Source organism: Fundulus heteroclitus, chromosome 10 (genome assembly GCF_011125445.2).
Source record: "Fundulus heteroclitus isolate FHET01 chromosome 10, MU-UCD_Fhet_4.1, whole genome shotgun sequence".
NCBI lineage: Eukaryota > Metazoa > Chordata > Actinopteri > Cyprinodontiformes > Fundulidae > Fundulus > Fundulus heteroclitus.
Genome location: NC_046370.1, coordinates 5,999,620 through 6,023,273, shown reverse-complemented (window position 1 = coordinate 6,023,273; position 23,654 = coordinate 5,999,620). Strand labels below are relative to the sequence as shown.

The 23,654-nt window shown below is 40.0% G+C and overlaps 2 protein-coding genes across 3 annotated transcripts; one reads left to right on the top strand and one right to left on the bottom strand.

The window, feature by feature from the left end:
* Positions 1-190: 190 nt before the first annotated feature.
* On the top strand, positions 191-12,947 carry LOC105919513 (7-methylguanosine phosphate-specific 5'-nucleotidase). 2 transcript variants are annotated; one of them, XM_036141835.1, is made up of 10 exons: positions 191-392; positions 3,456-3,530; positions 3,630-3,728; positions 5,001-5,070; positions 5,594-5,640; positions 6,921-7,006; positions 8,702-8,791; positions 10,754-10,916; positions 11,563-11,763; positions 11,840-12,947. In XM_036141835.1, exons 1-10 carry the CDS (start codon positions 390-392, stop codon positions 11,993-11,995), a joined length of 990 nt encoding a protein of 329 aa, XP_035997728.1. In that variant the 5' UTR covers positions 191-389; the 3' UTR covers positions 11,996-12,947. The 2 variants fall into 2 exon arrangements, with proteins under 2 accessions (XP_035997728.1, XP_035997729.1); XM_036141836.1 differs by having other exon boundaries at positions 3,456-3,535.
* A 39-nt stretch (positions 12,948-12,986) lies between these two features.
* On the bottom strand, positions 12,987-22,712 carry fkbp10b (FKBP prolyl isomerase 10b). Its single transcript, XM_012854916.3, has 10 exons — positions 22,347-22,712; positions 22,010-22,155; positions 19,564-19,753; positions 19,271-19,416; positions 16,227-16,416; positions 15,952-16,097; positions 14,944-15,133; positions 14,419-14,561; positions 13,580-13,743; positions 12,987-13,232 (listed from the first exon to the last, which is right to left on the bottom strand). The coding sequence occupies exons 1-10, from the start codon at positions 22,541-22,543 to the stop codon at positions 13,038-13,040; spliced, it is 1,707 nt and encodes a 568-aa protein (XP_012710370.2). The 5' UTR covers positions 22,544-22,712; the 3' UTR covers positions 12,987-13,037.
* Between the last annotated feature and the right edge of the window lie 942 nt (positions 22,713-23,654).

Sequence of the window (23,654 nt, the reverse complement as noted above, 5' to 3'; positions counted from 1 at the left end):
CTGAATCGATTTAGTTTGTTGATTAGAAAAAAAAATGATTAGCTTTTTACTACATGTATAATTTTGAGATCAAACAGTCAGTGGTCAGAAAAAAATATCTTGAAAGAGAAGCCCCCTTCACTAATGAAGTCATAGATATCCATAATAAAGCCTTTATTATGGATATCTATGAATGAAGTGGTCCGCTCGGAACCATATAACGCGGCGCGAAGGGGGACTTATATTGTTGTAACACGGAGATGCAATCAAGAAGAAATTGAAGTAGTAGTGAAATTTCTTCATTTTGCATTTGAAGTAAGACGTTTTTTTATTTAACGGCATGCTGTAACGGCTAACGGTTGCTTGGCAGATCGGTTAGCACGCGTCCGACACGTCACCTCGGTTCGAAAATGGTAAGTAACGGTCGGTTGTTAAGCAGCGCTCTTCGTTTTATTTTGGTCATTAAAACAATGAAATGTGACGATATATTTTATTTAAATACAAGCTACCTTTTTTGGAAATAAAATAAATGTGGTACCGTTAGCAAAGACCGTATACAAATCCCTCCCGCAGGCGCAGGGAAGCTAGTGATTTATCAGTAACCAGCTTGCCACCTGTCCCCGTGAATGGTCTTTTATTTGACAGGCGATTTGTTCCGTATTTTCATAAATATACATGTATGGCACACACACACCAAACACAGGCCATGCAACAAAATTGTTGTTGCGGGCTCTTGCCTCCTTGGCAACGGTTGCCAAGAAACAGACACCTCTCACCCGCGTCACACCCGATACTAACAAGATAAAAAACGAGAACGTTTGCAAAATACAGCCCGGATGGAAAGAGGCCTATTCTCGCTTCTTATAATAATAATTAATAATAATAATAAAATAAGTCGGCGAATGTTTATATATATATATATATATATATATATATATATATATATATATATATATATATATATATATATATAATTTAAAGAACAAATAATGCTGATTAACAGCAATTATGTAAATAAATATTATGATTATTCGGGGCTCGTTTAATAAAGAATGAGGAGCTAGGGTACCAACAAAATGCTTGGAGAATGCAGACAAGTCGGCACCTAGCGTGGCTCTTGTAGAACAGTTGCTTGAAACATTTAGTGCAGACAATACATTTAGTATATATATTTTTAAGTTCTTTACTGCATGTTTTTCCACCTATCTCGGCTGCAGCACAGCCTGTCCAATTGGCCACAGTTTTCAGGTTTGTTGAAACAGGGAGATCTCTACAAAAAAGGTTTTGTTGTGCATAAAGATATTGTTGAGATTTTAAATGCCAAAATACTAGGAAAAATCTCTTTAAAGAAGCAATTAAATATTCTACCTTGATTTAAAAAAATCTATTTTTTTGCGATGTCGAGAACATTTACCTTTATTTGTGAAAACAAAATGGCAACGCTCTTCGGCATCTACACACCACTTTTGATTCGCGGCCACATTATTGCAAATAAGTTTAGGTTTTGGTAAACTAATTTTCTTCTTGTAAAACATAAAAATGGCATTACTGGTTCTATGTTCAAAAAGAATCACAGTTCAAACCTTTTCTGCACAACAGGCTTTAAAACAACTACTGTGATTTGGGAAGCCTGTATTTTAAGTCACTTAATTGAGCTTTCACAAGTAAAGCATAAATCATGAACTGTTGGCAAAGAGTTTTTAAGAAGTCCACATCAAACCTATAGAATTATTTAAGATTCATAAATACAAGCTCATCAAACGTAGTTCAGACTCATTTAAATGTTTAAATAACAGAAGTGTTGAGTGGTTGGAACTAATATTGAGAATACATGGAAAAATAGAATCGAAGTAAGCATGATTATAGATGTAACCTTTTGGAAAGCAAAGGCCCAGCAGAGATCAAGGCTGTTAATGAGGTGTGATAAGTAGCGTTTTTAAAGCGCTTCTTAGTTAAAGAAAGAGTTAAAAAATATGAGTCGGTTGTACTAGACCACTTTAACTAAGCAAATAGGTACGAGCCTCTCATTGGATAATTACTGCATGGGCGATTATGTTTGAGATGGTAACGAGTTGTTTAACCCCAACTGGTGCTACGAGTTGCTTCTCATTTCCTAAACAACCATATTCAACGACATGTCCGGTGGTCGTGAAAAAGATGTCAGTCTGTTTGAAAAAAACAAGTAAGGAGATTGCTAAAACTACCAAACTTGGGTTAAGAGCTGTCCAGCGCATTATTAAAAACTGGAAAACTAGCTACAGTGGGGTCCCATCGTCTTTAAAGAAAAAAGGGGGCCGTAACAAATTCCTGAATGATCATGATCAGCGATCACTTAAATGTTTGGTGAAATCAAATTGAAGAAAAACAACAGTAGGACTCCAGGCTTTGTGTACGGTAAAAGTGAACGTAAGAGCATTTCCACATGCACAATGTGAAGGGAACTCAAGGGAATGGGACTGAACAGCTGTGTAGCCTTAAGAAAACCACTAATCAGTGAGGCTAACCAGAAAAAAAGGCTTCAATTTGCTAGAGAGGATAAAGATTGGACTCTGGAGGAATGGAAGAAGGTCATCTGGTCTGATGAGTCCAGGTTTACCTCGTTCCAGAGCGATGGGCGCATCAGGGTGAGAGGCAGGTGAAGTGATGCTCCCATCATGCCTCCTAATGACATGGGCATATTCCAAGATGACAACGGCAGGATTCATCAGGCTCGAAATTGTGGAAAAAGTGCTTCAGGGAGCATGAGAGTTCATTTTCCCACACAGAGTCCAGACCTTAAGCCCATGGAGAATCTCTGGGATGTGCTGGAGAAGACTTTACACAGACAGCGTGCGGACTCTACCATCATCGGCGCCAGATCTTGGTGAAAAATGAATGCAGCACTGGGTGGAAATAAATCTTGTGACGTTGCAGAAGCTTATCGAAACGACGCCACGGCGAATGCGTGTGTTATCTTTTTTTGTTTTGGTGGCTACTTTTTTGTTTGGGCCTGGTGGTTTATGGTTCTGTGCTAAATGATACCACTGTATTATTATCAATAGAGCTCATATGTTATATCTCAAAGCTGCAGTTTATTAATGCAAAGCTAAAGATGATGAGGAAATCATCATGGCATACTAATAGTCAAAGGATTATTGCAGTTTTTTTTATCTAGCTAGTCTTTATTTACACATACTAAATGAATATAAGCAACAAACAAGCCATCAAATATAAAAACTAACAACTGGAGAGCACTTCTACTGATTTAGAGAAGTTAAATATAATCTGATTGAATCTGACTTTTGAAAGTGCCTTTAGACGACATGTTTCATGAATTGGCGCTATATAAATTGAATTGAATTAAATAATGAATAGACATTTGACCATGGTTTGACAAAAATCCAAGTCGGATCAGAACGCACGGCGTTATTCATCCTCTAACCTTCACCTCCACGCGTTGCTGTGTGCGTAAACCACCTCCTCTCATTTTCTTGCAGATTTATCAAATTCCCTGGATCTACACTCCGGTCCGCTCCATCCTGGCAATCTGGCAACAGCTGACCAAAGCTGAGGTGAGGTGAGTTCAGGTAAAGAGTGCCTGGGCTCGAAGTGAAAGTCCATTCCAGGACGAAACGTGGCAACATGGACGGTGAGGTTGTTTTTCTCTCCAGATCCCGGAGCTGACCAGGGGTTCTGTGATGATGAGGGAGCGCGGCAGAGTGGAGGACACCATTTACGCCATGCAAAAAGGAGGAGCAGGCAGCCTCCAGGTGGCGCTCACTGATTTTTAAAGAATTGCGTCTTGACATTTAACATTTCAAAAAAGTTTCAAACAAAACAACTTTTTTTCCGAAGTTTGAAGATGTTTCGCTTTCCATCCAGAAAGCTTTCTTAATTCAAATGTCTGGAGTAGTGTGGAGTTCCAAGCTTTATATTATTGCCCAACAAAGGCCTTGTAATGGCTTAGATAACATGCAAATTGAACCGAACCAGGTCCACCTTCTTAGTAATGGGGAGTCGTTAGGGTCGTTATTGGCCTGGTTTACAGGACTGATGTTTTGATCACCAGCATGGAGGTGAGGGTTGAGGGGATAATTGGTAGGAATCAACAACTATAGCTGCACTGCAAAAACGGAACTAAAAATAAGTAACATTTTCTTTAAATGAGTGTATTTGTCCTTGATTTGAGCAGGTAAATAAGGTGATTTGCCAATAGAATAAGATTTTCCCACTTAAAATAGGAACAATTCATCTACATCATCTTATTTCAAGTGCAGGATGTCTAATTATCTTATTTTAGGGGCAAAAATACTCATTCCATTGGCAGATAATCTTATTTACTGGCTCAAATCAAGGACAAATACACTAACTTTAAGAACATTTTACTTGTTTTTAGATCCGTTTTTGCAGTGTGTGTTGTACATTTTTGAGAGTTGAAACTTAAGTCTTCTTCCTCCAATTAAGGTTGGTTTTTCTCTCTTAACGTAAACGGCTTCCTTCACGCCCCTTTCAAACCATCTGTCTTCTTTGTCCAAAATGTGAACATTACTAAGGGGGTGGACCTGTTTCGGTTCAGTTTGCATGTTATCTAAGCCATAACAAGGCCTTTGTTGGGCAATAATATAAAGCTTGGAACTCCACACTATTCCAGACGTTTGAACTGAGAAAGCTTTCTGGATGGGAAGCGAAACGTCTTCAAACTTTGCAAAAAAACTCCAGTTGTTTTGTTTTTTAACCTTTTTAAAATGACCTGGATGACTGAGAATCTTCACTAGCATATTGACATTAAACAGTTTCAATTTAGTATTTATCCCCAGAGAACCTAAACCCAACTCTGCATGATTTTCCTAAACAGCTGGAAACAAACTCCTTTCAAATCTCTATTTAATTATATCTCTTTGAAAACTTTACAGGAAAGCCCAGAAATGCACATTGTAAATTCTGCCTTCAGGTCTTTGGTTTTGTTTTGTTTTGTAATTGAGGCATCCCAAATATGGATGTCTGCTGTGTGCTGCTGTTCAGTTTTTCTGTTGCTTTCACAGGTTATCTCAGACTTTGATATGACACTCACCAGATTTGCTCACAAGGGGACGAGAGTGCCCACCACCCACAGTAAGAACAAGGAGGATCTCTATATGCTTCAGCTGCATGTGTCAAGGCCTTTGCTTCTTTGTCCTTCTGATTTAGCTTTATTCTGAACATCAGAACCTTGGTGCAGATACAAGGGTGTGTAAAAGTGTTTGCCCCTTCCTTATTTTCTTCTTTTTTTTTGCATGTTGTCACATTTAGGTGTTTCTGAACATCAAAACAAATTCAAATGTTAGTCAAAGACAACACAAGTAAACACAAAGTGCAGTTTTAAATGGTCCTTTTAAGATCTGAGAATTTCGGTCCAAACATAGGCTGAAAAAAGGAGTTCCTCTTCAAATATATATGTTTGATCAGTTGTAAACTTTGATTACACATCTGTCAGGAGAAAGTAAAATATATGTTTGAAGAGAAACACATTATTTTTAGCTATCAAACGGCCCGTTCAGACTACAATTCTCATGGTTAAGGGAGGGAAAAAATCCAAACCTGCTGTGTGAAAAAGTGACATGGCCTCATATTTTAATAATTTCCTTCTATTTTGTAGACATCCTTAATAACCGGCTGTTGATGGATGAAGACTCCACAAAAAAGGTGATTTTACCAAAGTAAAATGTCTGTTTCCATCATGGTTAATTGCTGGAGTACTGTATTTTGGGGACTAAAAGGCGCTCTTAAACCCCTTAAATTTTTGCAAAAATTTATCCAGCGCCTTATAATCCAGTGCACCTTATATATGCGCTCAAAAATCTGTCAAAATGTGTAAGTGTGACTTTGGTTAGCAACGAAGCTGCTCCGCTCAATGGATATTCAGAGCATTACGGTACATGGTGTCACTACCTGAGGACCCCTGAGCTGTCTACAACACTGCCTGATTGTAATGTCTAAACTAGAAATGCATTCATGTAAAGGCCCCCACATACTGGGGTGTAGTTCACTCCGCGGAGGTCCGCTCATACAGGTACTACGTTCAGAGCTCAATTTTTACTGCCGCGTATGCGGTGCCACACTATAAACTTCTCGGAGGCAAGAACTCTTTACATCAAACTGTTTTCTATGTGACACAGAGCTTGATACTCTGAGCTGCTCCAAGCAGGCGGTCTGCAGGACGCAGCATCACAGTCCCTCTGTTCTCACTGACAGGTGGGAACCTGCTGGAAAAGAAACGGCTCTAGGTGCTCAGCTTGCTAATCACACATTTTACCATCCTTTCCACCGCTTCGTCCCACTGGCAGGAATTGTAGGAATTTGCCACAAGAAATGTAGGCAACAGTACGTTGGACTATGAAGGGTAAAACATTCACGGAGAGTCAGCGCGGAGTCCGCCAAGCTCACATTATAAACACAAAACACCTGAGCCTGCAGCCGGAATACGCACTAGTAACAATAAACCTAGTAAGTTAATTCAATATAAAATTTACGTCTATTTTGGCCTTAAGTTAGAAACCGGGCCATGTAGTCCAACTACTCTGTCCTCCTGACAGAGACGGATAGAGAGCTGTGGACGTGAAGGAGTGATATTACACAGTTGGGAAGAAGATTTTGATTTTGTGCGCCTTTTGGTCCGAAAGATACGGTATATGAATATTGTCAATATTTGTTGTAACAATGCTGCATATATATATATATATATATATATATATATATATATATATATATATATATATATATATATATATATATATATATATATATATATATATATATACATCAATATTTTCTTGCTAAATTTATACATTTAAATGCCTGAACATTGTAAGCAAAGTGGAGCCAAAGTCAAGTTCCTTGTCTTTTTTGTGCACAAAACTTCATTCTGATTTTGATCATTTCAAAATGTACAATAAAGACCAAGTGAATGTTTCGTTTTGTTGCAGATGAAGGAGCTGTTAAATAAATACTATCCCATAGAAATTGATGCGAGGCTCAGTCCTGAAGAGAAGCTGCCCTATATGGTGGAATGGTAAGAAAAAGACAGACTTTAACAGACAATTAAGAGTTTATATGTATCCAGTCAGAACATACTGAATACAGGTACGTCTCAATAAATTACAACGTCATAAAAAATATGTTTATTCTAGTAATTCTATTCATTAAGGGTTTCATGTGTATTTTATATTATTGCAGACCAGTGACGTGCGGTAGGGTTCATAGCTGGTGAGGCACTGACGTCATCAGAGTCAGATTTACAAATATATACACTCTACAGAGTTGACTCATTGCAAAATGCTGAAGGAGACTGATTGACCCAAATAAATTCACCAAGAGGACGAGAGTGCCCACCACCCTGGCACTGGCTTCCATTCACAGAATGGAAGCCAGCGCAGTTAACATGGGATTGCGTAATCCCAGGGGAGGCCAGGATCGCTGCGGCCTCACCGGCTTCGCTATGAAGCGCCATCAAGGATTTACATGAAAAATAGCGAAAAGTCTTCGATTTTTAAAGAGAATATGATAAAAAAATAAGGAAATTAGATAAAAAAGAACTTTTATTACAAATTACCGAGTGAATCACAATATATATTATGTTATCATTATTATATATTTTCTTTCTTTCCATGATGACAAGGCCTGGCCTCACTTGCCTCCCCTGACTGCACGTCACTGTTGCAGACAGTGTGCTATATTTATAGTGTTTATTTATTTTTTTGATAATTATGGCTTAACAGTTAATGGAAATCCAAAAGTAGGTGTCTCAAATTTAAACATAACGAGACAGATAAAAGTTGATTTTAAATGCAACGATCTTTTATATTATGGCCAAGATTTGGTGTTGGGGAAGACTGCAGTCACTGACACCCTCTGCAAGGAGAGCAAACCTCACAAGGTCATTGACAAAGAAGCTGACAGAGTGCTGTAACGTAACTGGAAGGAAAAGATCCCGAATAAAAAGAACAGGGATAACTGCAGCCTGGAGCTGAAGCCATGCCCATTTAATAGTGTGGAGGAGATTCGCACATTGTTGACTGCAGGTGGAATTAAAGCCTCAAAGCCGCCATACCGACATCTGACAAGGTCCAGTAGGTCTTACCTGGGACACGGTGGTGATTGACTTGACTGTTGCTCATTACTGCAAAGTCCTGTTTTCAGATAAAAGTAAATTTAGCATTTAACTAAATCAAGATTTGTGATTCTAGAGAGTCTTGCAGGTCCCGTGTCATTTGCTGGTGTTGGTCCACTTTGTTTTTTATCAAGTTAAACGTCACCGCTGCCATCTAACCAGGAAATCCTAGAGGCCTTCATGCTGTCCTTCTACTGATGAGCTCTATAAATATGCTGCTTTTATTTTTACGTGGCACTAGTTGACACTCCCAAAAGTACCAATGCCTGCTTTAAAGAGCAGCTCACCAGAACCACGGGCTGATCAACTCCATGCAGCGCTGCACTGACAAGAATTAGTGCAAATGCAGCTTATACCGAATACATAAAATGTACGGTGCATAATCAAACCTTTTCAGAAGGCCCATTCTTCATGACTCCAGATTTGTTGAGATGTACTGAAAACTAACATAAATGGCAACATTATTTTCTAATAACATGTTTACAAAAGGGAAAAAAAATAAAAGTTTCTATTTTTGTCCTTGTGTCTGAAACAGTGAATGTAAATGTTTGGTGCTAAACCAAGTGAGGATGCCTGAACTTCTCTTGTGCTCTGCAGGTGGACTAAAGTCCATGAGCTGCTGATTGAGCAGAGGATTAGAAAAGACATGCTGGGCGTCGCCGTCAGGGCATCCAGCGCCATGCTCAGGTACTCAGCTTCTTCCTGCTGCTCCGTCACCAGTAGGACAACAAGCCCCCAGTTTTAATCCCACAAGCTATAAATCCTGTTTCTATGCTGCTTTGAAATGTATTGGGAGGCAGAAACAGTCATAATCCTGTAAACATTTTAAATCAGCTACATTAAGCCATGATGTTTAATGTTTTGGCATCAGTAGTAGTTATGTGCAGCCAGGGGTGGTTCTAGACAGGGGCCAACAGGGGCCAGGGCCCCTGTAGAACTGTTCCTGACCCCTGTTATGGCCCCTGTACTAAAGACATGATATTAAATTTCTTAGAATGCTAAATGCGGACAAAGATACTGTGACTGACTGGTCATTTGGATCCGTTATATTTTTTACGTTTATGGTTTTACCCAATAATAAAATAACAAAATAATTAAAAAATAAATATAAAAAATAACAGTTAAAAAATTTAGCTGTTTCACATTAAGCTCCCGTCGTATTGAGAAAAGATTAGGGGTCTGCAACCTGCAGTTCCAGAGCCACAATTGGCTCTTTGGCTTACTTAATATAATAAATGATGAAATGTTGACCCGTTTCGGCTTTTTTTCCCCAACCTTCTGTTCTGTGCCCCTGTGAAAAAACACTGGCCCCCCCTCTGCTAAATTTGGTCTAGAACCACCACTGTGTGCAGCTATGAGATTTCCGTGGTTTGATAACCTCTTATAGAACAAATACCAATCTACAACAGCCTCTAAATTGCTTTTGAAACAGGTAAAGCAAAAATGTACCTCCTGCTAAATTAATATAACATTATTAGATAAAGTAATGTTACATTTATTTATTGCTGTTTTGAGTTTGATGCTAAACTTAGTTTTCAAGTGCATTTCTAAATAATATACACGGCTATCTTTGTCGGTCATTTCTTGTCAAAGGTCTTAAAACAGTGTTACATTGGTAAGGGTGATAAATTCAGCCTCAAAACGGATTTTGGGCCAGTCCCAAGCAGTGGGCTGCATCAGTAAGGGCATCGGGGGGTAAACCTTTCGCTGGATGCTGAGCTCCTTCTTGTTTGCTGTGGCGATGGACAGGTTGACAGACGAGTTTAGACAGAAATCTAACAGGGACGATGATGTTTGCAGATGACATGACGATCTGTGGTCAGAGCAGAGAACAGGTGGAGGGACATCTAGAGAGATAGAGGTTTACCCTGCAAAGGAGAGGAATGAAGGTTTTGCTGCAGCAAGAAATAATTAAAGTGTGCGAATGAGAGGGAGCCAAGTGGAGGCGTGAGGTTACAGGGAGCAGAGATAAAGAAGGTGGAGGATTTACAGTCGGTAGGGTCAACGGTCCAGAGCTACGGTGAGTGTGGAAAAGAGGTGAAGAAACATGTCTAAGCCGGTTGGAACGGGTGGAGGAAAGTGTGATGAGCATGTCGACGAGAATGAAAGATGTCCAAGACGAAGAAAAAGCCAAAAGGAGAAAGATTTTGTGTTTGGACTCAAAACGGCTCCTTGGTGAAATACTCATACACTGCAAAACGGGAACTCAAAGTAAGTAAAATGTTCTTGAAATGTTTGTATTTTTCCTTGATTTGAGCCGGTAAATAAGACTATTTGCCAGTGGAATAAGAGTTTTTCACTCAAAATAAGAACAATTCATCTCCATCCTCTTATTTCAAGTGCAGGATGTGAAATTATCTTATTTTAGGGGTAAAAATACTCATCACATTGGCAAATAGTCTTATTTAGCTGTTCAAATCAAGGAAAAATACACTAATTTTAAGAAAATTTTACTTACTTTTAGTTCCCTTTTTGCAGTGTACAATTAGCAGGAGATCACTAGCATCACTGCTATTTGATTTTCTCCAAAGCAATTGACCGTCTTGTTCTACAACCTGACGAAAAGTTATCAGATTGACCTGTAAAGCAACCAGCAGCCGATCCTTTGCCATGCACGGATTAGTGAACGGGACAAACTGTCGTCTCCAGGGACGGCTACCGAGTGTTTTTCGACTGCCTCGCTGAGCACCAGGTTCCTCTGCTGATCTTCTCCGCCGGAGTCGGCGATGTTCTGGAGGAGGTGATCCGACAGAACGACGTCTTCCATCCAAACGTCCGCATCATCTCCAACTACATGGACTTTGACCACACCGTGAGTTTAACCCCCATCAGTGACACTCTCTTATGTAACTTAATGAGAATTTTTTATCGATTCATCTGCCCACTCACCTTTTTTCTAAGCATGGATGGATGTTCTGCGTCTGAATGTCCAGGGTTCGGCCTGCTTCTTGCCACATATTTATTTAAATGTACAGTCAGGGGCGGTTCTAGACAGGGGCCAACAGGGGCCCATGCCCCTGTAGAAATGGTTCTGGCCCCTGTTGTGGGCTCTGTACTAAAGACATGATAATAAATACACTTCTCATAATTATTTGCAATGGCAAAGAAACCATAACTGATTGGTCACTTTGACCAATATTATTTTTTACCTATACAGTTTTACTTTAAAAAGAATTTAAAACTTCAGATGTTTCACGTTTAGCTTATGAGCTGGGGGCAAAGTTTTAACTGCTAGATCAGGGGTCTTAAACCTGCAGTTCCAGAGCCACACATGGCTCACTTAATATTATTACATTATATTAATATATTATATTATTATTATATTTATTGTTTTTTAAGTTTTTTGTTCTGTGCCCCTGTGAAAAAACACTGGCTCCACCTTGGCCCCCCTGGTAAATTTGGTCTAGAACCGCCACTGTGTACAGTTCACGCTAACTCCGCTTCGTCTCATCATTAAGGGGGTCCTACAAGCCTTCAAAGGCCAGCTGATCCACTCGTACAACAAAAAGGACGGCGCTCTGTCCCACGCCACCACCCTCAGAGAGCTGCACGGCCGACCCAACGTCCTCCTGCTGGGAGACTCTCTGGGCGACCTGAGCATGGCTGACGGCGTCGCCGAGGCCCAGAACGTCCTGACCGTCGGCTTCCTCAATGACCAGGTAACGCTCAGCCACACCCGCTCTTTTTATCCGCGCCTACAGCTCACGGGTTAACCGTGCACTTGCCTCTCGTCAGGTGGAGGAAAGAAAAGAGTCGTACGTTAACTCGTACGACGTCGTGCTTTTAAAGGACGAGACGATGGACGTTCCAAACGCCATCCTGCGATATATCGTCTCGCCACAGATGAGCGAAACGCACGAGAAAAAAGTGGATACTACTGCAAAAGAATGACACGGTGGACCTTGTTTGCCTGCAGAGGGATCTCACAATTTAACCTCAAGAGTACGAACACAAATCTCACCGTTTTCATTTCCAGTCAAAACTCAGGTTTCAAAGGGACTTTTGTTTTTTGTTTTGAGAAAGCAACGGCATGCCGCTTTGAATTTAATCTGCAAATGAAGAAAGTGTGTTGTCTGCTAGACTATCAGCCCATATTTACACGTCTTTTCCTTTAGTTGGGTCCTGTTTGTGTCCCTTAAAACCTTTTACGTCGTAGTGAAATGCTGCTTTTAGACACTTTTTCTTTCATCTGAGCCAAGATGTTGTAAATCTGTGTGTCAAATATTTGACCTAGAAGCATATTTGCCCCATTTTGTTTATTTTTTTTTGTGTGTTCTTGGTAACTACTAATGTACGGGTTCAAGTCTAGACCCTAAATAATTTTGTATTTCTGTTCTCAGCTTTTTTTTTTAAGCTGCAGTAACAGACAAGCACAGAAATTGTTGTAAACCATTAACCCTGGTGTTTTACTATTAACCTCTGCCATCATAAGATGGTATTTTAAGACAGGTTCCTTTATAAGCATAACTCAAGTGATAATTGTTGAACATTACAGCAAAATGAGCACAGCATTATAGTTTGTATTATTTCCCAAATCTAACACGTACTAAAACCTAAAGGGAGAGTATTTTCCTAAGATATAAAAGGTGCTACATTCAGCTTGATAAAACCCGGTGGTTGCATTTCTGCAGCAGGGAACATGGGAGCGGAATGTTTCTCAGTCAGAAATAAGTTCTTTTTTTTTTCTCCAAACTTTTATTATTACAACATTCAGGGACAAAAAAGGTGCTTCATCTATTTTCAGAAACCTCACGCACAAAATCCTCCACAAAAGATGTTTTTGCACTGTTTTCTCCTCAAAGATCTAATACTGTAAATAATAAACTGTGATGTTGTGTGTGTGAGAGCGGTGGCTTGTTTGGTTCTTTTTTTTTTTTATTATTTTTGTTTTTTTTAGGTTTATCCCTGAGGAAAACAGCATTTTTCTCCCTCCTTACAACTCCTCATGCCTCGCCTCCTCCCGTTCCTTGTCCTCCTGAACTTTTAGTTTGAGTTCGTTGGCTGTGATAACCCCATCTTTGTTGCGGTCCTGGTTCCGGAACATGTCGGTGACGATTTCCTCCATCGTCATTCCCGGCTTTATTCGGCCTTTTCCTTCTGCAACCTGCAGCTTGATGAACTCTGCAAACTAGGGTTGGACAAAGAAAACGAAGAAAGGGTCATTAGGAGAAGCTTTGGATAAAGCTCCATATCTTCTTATATCAAGAATGACTAAAAGTCCATTGCATTTAGCCTTTTTTGAATAGGTGCAGGACCAACAGTGTTATGTCCAATATGACCACCAGGTGGTGTCAGAGAAACTCCATAACAGTAAGTTAATCATTTTCTGCACCAAAACCTAAAGTAAAACATTCCAGAGGAAAATCCTTTTAAATATTCTAAAAAGTTTTACCACAAATACATCCAAATGAATGAATTGTAAAAACTTTCTTGCACCACGGTCGTAATTTTATCCCTAAAGGCTGGAAAACGCACCTCCTCCAGCGGCACCTCTCCGTTCTTGTTCTGATCCATGGCTACGAACAGATCTGCGGGAGTGTCCTCGAGCCACACGAACAGGTAACCAGGTGGGACGCCGCTCTCAAAGCTCACCAGCTCGATGTTGAAGACCAGCACAGCGCTGCCTGGTACGCCATCAGCTGACAGACAACAGGAGAGCAACTTAAGATTGTAGGAGCTGTGTAAAGTGCCCCACACTGCAAAAGCGGAACTAAAAATAAGTAAAACGTTCTTAAAATGTGTGTATTTGTTCTTGATTTGAGTAGGTAAGTAAGATGATCTGCCAATGGAATAAGATCTTCACACTTAAAATAGGTAGAACTCTTCTTCATCATCTTATTTAAAGTACAGGATGTCTGATTATCCTATTTTAGGAGCCAAAATACTCATTCCACTGGCAGATAATCTTACTTACCTACTCAAATCAAGGACAAAAACACTATTTTTAAGAACATTTTACTTATTTTTAGATCCATTTTTGCAGTGCACTGTTCATACAACACTGTTTTCACACAGCGTTAGAGTATCTAGACTTTTCAGAGTGTCGATATTTTTGACATCCCTAGTGCACATATTCATATGTAAACACCTTTTGAACTGCTAAATTGTACATTTAATTACTCTTATAACCCTTAAAATTAACACTGTTGATTCCTCATAAGCTGTTGCCAGTTTTCATAAAAATGCTACAGATTCTATGGCAACCTCCTGATTGTTTGGTCATTATTAAGGGTGAAAATTAATGAACTCCTGTCTCCCTTCTACCAAGGTTTAACCTAAGATGACTTTTCCACGTTTTATTGCAGAAATCTCACCTCCTTTCTCTCCATGTCCGAGGTGAGGCGGCACTGTAAGCCTCCTCTTCTCTCCCACACACATGCCCCTCAGGCCCTGGTCCAGTCCGTCGATCACCTTGTCCTGGCCCAGAACTGCATCCTGTAGGTTCTCGTAGTCGTGTCTACAGGAGGAGTGCTCATCCCAATTAAAACAATGCTTAACTAGTTAAAAAATAAATAAATACACTGCAAAAACGGGTCTAAAAATAAGTAAAATGTTCCTAAAATTTGTGTTTTTTTTCCCTAGCATTTTTGCAGGTAAATAATATTATCTGCCAATGGAACGAGTATTTTGACCCCTAAAATAAGATAATTAGACGTCCTGCACTTGAAGACAATGGAGATGAGTTGTTCCTATTTTAAGTGCATAAATCTTATTCCATTGGCAGATAATCTTATTTACCTCCTCAAATCAAGGACAGATACACTCATTTTAATGAAATATTACTTATTTTTGATTCCGTTTTTGCAGTGTATGGGATGAAATAGAGGTGGATTACTCACGAGGAAAAGAGCATGGTCCCGTCCACCAGAGTGCAGTTGTAATGGTAGCGTACGAGGTCGTTTTCGGCCGAGGTGACGTTGCACACCTCGGGTTTGTAGGTCACCTCGATCTCCACTTTGTCACTGGGGTTGTGGAAGTCGATGATGTGGATGTCAAAGACCAGAACGGCCGACGGTGGGATCACGTCACCTGAGCACAGGGAATCATTTCATCCTAACGCAAAGACTAAAACCGGTGCAACAGTTGGGTCAGACCCTCATGCTTGGGGCAAAAATACAATTAAAGGTATACTATGCAACCGGGGTTGATTTTCCAGCGAGGCTCCCCCCAGAGGGCGAAAGTAAAAGTGCACTGTCGTAAAGATGCTCAGCTGTTCTGGTTTCTCCGTCAAGCCAGGCGCGGTTGTTTTGAGCTTAGCAGACAGGCGAACACAACGAAAAGTGGAAAAAACGGCAGTACAAACAATGACTAACACGGTGAAGGTATGAACATCAAGCTTCCCGCAGCGCTATCTTGGCGAGGCGGCTGCTTCGCCAAATTCAGGCTACCGCCTCGCCAACATTCAAAAAAATAAATAAAAATAAATAAATAATATAATAATAATAAAACTCGATATGCTTGCATGTTTATTTGACGTTAACAAGCGGTTCTTTGTTGTTGCTTTCGCGCGTGCATATAGTGAATGGCAGGGCAAAAACACATGGAGTTCTCGCCGTAAAGCAAGACCGACTCTCGCGGTCTTGCACGAGACTTCTGAGCCTGTGGGTGCGGGCCGAGGGCTCTTGCAATTGCAAGTGCGGTATTTCCCCCACAGACCACCAGGGCGGCCGAGAAAACTTTTGTTCGACCTGAAATGACTCATTTAATCATCCAAAACGGTATGGAACACATTAATTAACTGAAAAATGTTGCATAGTATGCCTTTAAGAGCCAAATGTTTCTCCTCCATGTTGGATTTATGGTAAAAAGACGTTCTTCGTTCTGCAGGAAACACTGCAGTAACTCACCAGCTCCTTGTTCTCCATAAGCAAGGTGGGGAGGGATGATGACCCTCCTCCTCTCCCCTAGGCAGACTCCCAGCAGGGCCTGGTCCATGCCTGCGATCACGTAGCCCATCCCGATGTAGGTGTTGTACGTGCTGTTCCTCTGGTAGCTGTGGTAAGAAGACGAGACCTTGTTGGCTAAAAGTACTGATGTCCAGGGGAAGGACCGAGTACACAAATGTCAATTTAGGCCCACGTGACTTTGGCAAACCATAATCCACGCTCAGATATAGACACACCTGGTGTCAAATGTCAACCCGTTCAGGAAGGTTCCGTTGTAGTGGTACCGGACGTAGTCCCCCGCCACAGACCTGCGTTTGCAGGGCTCAGGAACCTGCTGGTACTCGATGGTGATGTTATCCTTGGGGTTGTGAACGTCCTCCAGCAGGACGTCAAACACCAGCGTCGCCTGAGGGGGAACCATTGTGCCTGTCGCGTAGAAAGTGGAGGACTTGATATTTTAATCTGTTCACATAGATATAGAGTGTAACATAAGCTGTTAAAACCCATACCGCTGTTATGTTTGAATAAAAAAAACCGGCATATGAGCACTAAAAAATAAAAACAATGTCATTTTAGTATGAAAACCTTCTGCTTCTCACTCTCCATCGGCAGTTGATGGCTCAGGAAAGTTCCTTTTTTATTTTATCTAGAAAAAAGCAGCTTGTCTTTGTTAATCCTAAAATGCTCTGGTTAGAAGGGACCACACTGCAAAAACCGAACTAGAAATAAGTAAAATGTTCTTAAAATTAGTGTATTTGTCCTTGATTTGAGCAGGTAGGTAACATGATTTGCCAATGGAATAAGAATTTTGCACTTAAAATAGGAATAATTCATCTCAATCATCTTATTTCAAGTGCAGGATGTCTAATTATCTTATTTTGTGGGTAAAAATACTCATTCCACTGGCAGATACTCTTATTTACCTACTCAAATCAAAGATAAATACACTAACTTTAAGAACATTTTACTTATTTTTAGATCCGTTTTTGCCGTGCAGAACTAAATGTCTACATGTAGACAGCTAGGTGTGGTGAAAAACTAACAAGCACACATCCCCCTGAACACATGACGCCCACGGTGAAACGCTGCGGCGGCGGCGGCAGCATCATGCTGTGGGCCGGCTATTTTCCCCGGGAGGCAGAGAGAAGCTTGTCAGGACGGATGTGACGATACACCTTTGCTACAACCTGCAAAAGACTTCAGATTATTACAGAGGCTCTACATCCAATCTGACTGAGCGGTTTCTTCGAAGTATTGTCTCGGGGGAGGCTGAAGACACATGCATGCCACACTTTTCAGATTTTTATTCGCAAAACCTACTTGAAACACAAACGTAGAAACAATGTTACCTCTTCCTTCCACTTCAGATTGATGCTCTGCTTTATGTTGGTCTATCACCTTTAAGAAGCAATAAGTGTAATTTCACCACTAGGTGGGGCTGTTGAGCACCGTCTGTAAACCAGAACAAGATTCCTATTTCCCCTTCCCTTCTCTCCCGTCACCGTGCATGTGCGTATTTCCAAAGGATAAACAAACAGCATCACCTAGTGAAGAAGTAAGTAACTGATAACTTTATAATGCTGTTAACAAAAGAACATTTCGATCCAGTCCTGCTCTCTGTCAATTATTTTCTCCTAGGCTGCACTGCTCTGATGGGGGCATTCTCAGGCCAGGGAGGGGCTATGCCCTGAGTAGCAGCTGTTCCTATGGATGTACATGCAGGCGTAAGAGACTGGGGAACAGACGTCCTACCATATTTCATCTAAAAAGATACCTTCTTTATTTTTTTATTTTTTTAGTTCTTTCTAAATTAATGACATTTCACCGATTGCTCCTTTAAATCCCAGAAAAACCCATAGAGGTTTGTATTTGTAATGTAAAAAAAAATGTGAAAAGTTTAAGCAGATATGAGTAGTTTTACAGGGCACTGCATAAATCTTAATTTACCACACGCTCCTTTAAGAGACTGACAAAATTAATATGTGTGTGTGTGAGGGGAGGAGGTCTTGGTACATTTTTTAAAATCAATTTGTCTGACAAAATAAATATTCATTAAATTAAATGTGATACTCGGGCTGGATGATATAGAAAAAAAAGCATATTGATAAAACAGAAACTGTATTGATCGATATCGATAATTATCAATATTTTGAATGCATTCCTGGCCATTTTTGTTACTTAATGACCTATATTTAAATAAAGAACAGACAAAATCCACTGAACAATTAATTTAAACTCAATCGTCCATTCAAGGAACTTTTTACTCTCTACTCTTTGAAGGGGGCGGAGCTTGTTGATTGGTTGGGAGGATGTAATGACTGTAGTATTAACCTACATGATTGGCTAGGAAGGAAAACTGTTCTTCTATTGAACTTTTTATTTACCTTTTTTTTCTCTATTGCACCACACATCTATCGATCGATATATGCTGTTATTGAATTATCGTCCAGCCCTATGTGACAGCATCCAGCATGTATGACAGAAAGTAAGGCTGAACAATTAATCGCATTTTCAATATAATCGTGATTTAAAAAAACGCAATTTCCAAATCGCAGAGTCTGCAATTTTTGGCTATGTAACAATTAGGGAATTAGACACGTCCATTAGGTGTCGGTAAAATGTTTAAAGTGGGTTTTCCTCCACATGGAAGGGAAGACAGCTGCAGCAGTGAGATAATCTAATTGTACTACTTGTTTTAGAGTTTATATAATCATACATAGCATTAAGTACAGGTCAATCAGTTTAATACATAGACTTGCTTGTTGGTTGGACTTCATGTTCAACAAGGATTGATGTCCAAATCAACTAAAAGCTGTTCTCTTGAACAATATTCTGATTAATAAAAACATTAAAAGTTCTTGTTTTAAATAGTCCTTGTTTATACAAACATCTTTATTTAGAGGCCATTTTTGTTGCCTGTGGTTAATGCAGAGAAAAGTCAAAATTGCAATTTTGGTTGAAATATATCGTAGGCAGAAAGCAATCATTTCTGCTCTGAGTTTAGACGCTGCGGGTGTTTTAGCAACTAATCCGCACGGCGAGGAAACAAAATGATTTGTTGTTTGTATATGTTTAAAAAGACATGATAAATTAAACTGGAAAAAAAATCGCATTAAATCGCAATATTAAGAAAAAAAAAAAATCGCAATTAGATTATTTTCCAAAATCGTTCAGCCCTAACAGAAGGTTAAAATCTGTAGCTAGTGTATAGATGGACTTCATTTCCCCTGCCGAGAAGCTTTTCCTCCATTGTTTCTATTCACATGTCATGTCTTCTTACCTGATCCCTTTTCTCCGTAAGCTTTGAACGGAGGAACGACGATGTGTCTGATCTCTCCTACGCACATGCCCAGCAGGCCTTCGTCCATGCCCTTGACCAGCCAGCCCTCGCCTACCAAGGAGTTGTGGGTCTGCTTCCTGTTGTAGCTGCGCAGGGACCACACAAACGCAACGTCAGACACGTAACTTGACACACACTCACTCAGATTTTTCCTCCAACTAGACGTCTCGCTGGTTAACCAGTGGAGCTGCTCAGCACACCTCTCCATTGAGCAACAAACACCCAGAGCTCACCTGGAGTCAAAGGTGGTTCCGTCGAGCAGAGTGCCGTTGAAGTGGTACCGGACAAAGTCTGTGCGCACCACGGAGCGTTTGCAGTCTTTGGGAGTGCTGACGGTTTTGGTGACGACCAGGTCGGCCTTGTTCCACAGGTCCAGGAGGTGGACGTTGAACACCAGCGTGGAGTCTGGAGGAACCACCTCCCCTGGACACAAACGGTCACACACAGGTTTGAACAGATGGCTGGGAAATAGCTTTTAAATGAAACACCCATTCATGTTCTTTTAATTTTTAATATAATTATGTTTTAATAGTTGGACAAATGGTCGCTGCTGTTTAAGAAACTAAGTTTAAACTTTGTAACCATCACGGCTCCCAAGAAACCCAATAAGTGTTTGCATCACTAATGTTTTTAGCAGTTTTTTCCTTCTTTTAAACAGTCTGTTGGTGTTCTTAATGCATAAATACACAATTTTTTTAAATCATCCTAATGAGTTGAGCACTTCTTTAACTTCTTTAACTTTTTTTCTTATAACTAATAATTACAGTATAATCTGACCCAATCTGTATAATATGATTGAACTTGATTTTGTAAAGTGCCTTGAGATGACATGTTTCATGATTTGGCGCTATATAAATAAATTGAAAATTGAATTGAATTGAATTTATTTTTCCTATGTTGTGAATTTGCTCTTTGCTGCTGGTAACTTTATTCACCTTTTTTTGGCAATAAAAAACTGCATCTAATCAGTAACAAAGAGATACTGCACAAGCAAATAAATGCAACATAAATTCAAATTTATTTCGATCCTAATCTGAAAACTGTTTTACTGTGAAGGAAGAAAACCCAACAGCTATCAACACGATTTTCACTTGTGCCCTGGTGTAGTTCCCTGAAAATAGAACAGAGACAATGCATTATGTGTTAAAACGCAGAAATAAAACAATAATTTTTAGACTTTAGGTTAAAAAAGTTAAATAAAAATTATAAAGACCAAGAAATTAGCCTGTAAACCACTATTCTCTATAATGTATTCTCCTACCAAAGAATTTAAAAGGGTCTATAAATAAGAAATCGCTCCAAAAAATAAAGACAATTTTTCACCTTAACTTTACAAAGACTGTCAGGATAAAAGACAAGAAACCTGAATGAACTCCTAAAATATACGATCTGAATGCAAATTCTTTTGATTATAAGAGCCGATGTGACAAGTGAATTTCTCCACTGTAAGATCAATAAAGTCTATCTTATCTTATCAAATGCATGTTAAATCTATACTTGCAAAAACCTCATTAACCCTGACAAACTTCATTTAATTTGCGACAGACCAACCCAGATTGGTGCATAACTATGAAGTTGATGGGAAAAAAGGTTTTTAAATATTTGTTTCCTCTGACAGCCGTTAATTACAACCAGTTGCAACAAAAGTTCCTGCAGGGGGCGCTAAGCTTTAAATGCCACGCCGCATGGTTCACCATCTGTAAATGAATGGACTATGGCCCAGTTTAGAGCTCGGCAATATGGACCAAAAAACGTATAATTTTAGGCTGAATGCCGATTTATGATATTTATCTCGGTGTTCTTCTTTTCAGAAAGTCATTATAAAAAGGCTTCTCTGAATTAAAGCTTTATCCCAAAAGTCTTGCAGGCAGATTTTTTTAAACAAACGGCTGTAGATATATGAGAAAGAGCTGAAAATTAACCTACTGGAATACATAAAAGTATAATTATACTACAATATATAAACAAAATAGTCTCATCTTATTCTCTCTTTTAAAAAAAATCTCCATAAGAGGACGAGCAGGGCAGGAAGAGCATCAATGAGAGATGCCACCAGAAGGCCCATGGTGGCTCTGGAGGAGCTGCAGAGATCCACAGGTCAGGTGGAACAACTTTTAGTATTTCATCCAACAAATTCAGACATTATGGAGGAGCTGGATGGAGCTAAATAATCCAGGGAGAAAAGCCAAAATCTGAGACTCAGGTAGAGGTTCGTGGTCCAGCAGGACCCTAAGGTCCAGGACCATGAGTACAGTGGCCTAGTTAAAGTCCAGACCGCAAACCTGTTGGGAATCTGTGGCAAGATTATAGGTATAGCAAAAAGTAGTTTATTCATGTGTAGCTACTACAACTGTACTTATTTCATCCTTAAAATGAGGCAGAGTACTTGAACTTTACTTTTTATAAGCTATATTTCACACACTTTGGCAAAGTATACTTGACTTATATTGAAAAGTACAAACAGAAGTCAAGCAGTAAGTACATTAATACTCATACTCACGTATACTTAATAAAATTAACTTCCAAGTATAGTACTACTTTTTTGCTAAGGACATGTCCGCTGTCCAATCTGACTGAGCTTGGACAGTCAGAGACAGAAAAAATGGCCTTGAAGTTTCAGGTTTATGAAAAAGTAAGTTTGTGATTTTTATTAAGTGAAAGGATTAGAAAAGCATTTACCTGCTCCGGTGCTGCCGTAAGCCAGGTGTGGTGGGATGGTGATCTTCCTGCGCTCGTTGACGCACATCCCCTGCAGGCCTTTATCCACGCCAGCGATGAGCCGACCCTCCCCGATCAGGCCCACTTTGGCTGCTCCTTTCTCGTAGCTGCGGGGAGAAACTCAAAAAACTCAGAAAGTGGGTCAACCTGTGGGGAGGATGTTTGGTCGTGCGTGTTGGCGGAGGCTGCGAACTTGTTTAGACCTGCACGTCGGCTCCTCTGATGTTGCAGCAAACTTTCTGATCGTGTCGAAAAGCAGCCAGGCATCGGGAGTTCAGCGGCATTTAACGGGATTTACCTCGAATCCAGCGTCTTGCCGTCGACAAACGTGGCGTTGTAATGGTAGCGGACGTAGTCTCCGCTCTGCGCCTCCCTGGCGCAGTCTTTGGGGATCTCATATCTGTCCACGACTACATCCCCCAACATGGGGTTGGGGTTGCACTCCACGGAAAACCACGCAGCGAGAAAAGAAAAGACAACGCAAAGGCGAAACATTCTGACACAAATAACTTAAAAGTGATATAAAAGCAGCAGAAAAAGGGGGCATTAGGCTTAATTTAAAACAAAAGGAGAGGAAATCTAAAAAGTCTGCAGGAGGGGGAGCGCGGTTTTTCCACGCAGAGCTGCGGATGTGGAGTGGGGCTGTGGACGTGGACAGTCTCCAGGTCGCTAAGGCTTTTGGGAGGAATGTTAGAGGGAAGCGGCTCAGTCCAAATTTCCACAATAAGAAATCAGAGCTTTTCCTCAGAGCCAGAATAAACGCGCCCGAACCTGCTGGGTCCTCCTGTTTTATGCTGCTGTAAAGAAAAGTTTCTCTTTAATAATATAATAAATTATCCACGCTGAACTTCTGCACAATTGTCAATTGTTGCGTTATTCTGCGTTTAATCTATTTAAGATGTTTTCGGAATAAAGTCGGTCTGAGAGCTTGACAGCCCATTTCATGCAAAAATACTTAAAGACGGACAGTTTTTTAGTTTTATTTTGAAATCAGAGCCGCCGTCTCTGCAGCACCGCTGGCTGCAGCTGCACGCAGATGGAGATCGGTATGGAGCTAAAGTAGGGCCATAAAGTTTGTTCGAAAAAAAATTTTGGAATGAAAAATGGGGGGAAATAAAGAATAATTAGAAACAGAAAAATAAAGTTGAAACTGAAAAAAAAAAGATTTGAAACTGAAATAATTTCGGAATTGAAATAAATAAATAAAATTAAAAGACATGTTTAAAATTATTTTTCAGATTCAAGATTTTAATTTTTTTGATTTTTGTTTTAGTTTAAAACTGCTGCTGAAATGGGGGAACCAGAAATGTCTTCAAAAATTCTCAATATTCTATGTTTATTTGATTGGTTTTGAAAAACATGCTTCGGTGATCTGAGCTGTTTGTCAGCACATGGCACAATTCTCATCTGAGAAATTATATTGACAAATGAAGACATTTCTAATTCCCACAGTTCCTGGATGCAACATCTGGGCATATTTTCTTCAGGTGCCTAAGCGCTCAGTCATCATTCCACACTTCATGTCATCTAAGTCTTGCCCCCCAAGGGGGCAGCAGTTTGAAAAATCATTTTAAACCCGAAAAAAGGGATTTGAATAAATTCAAAC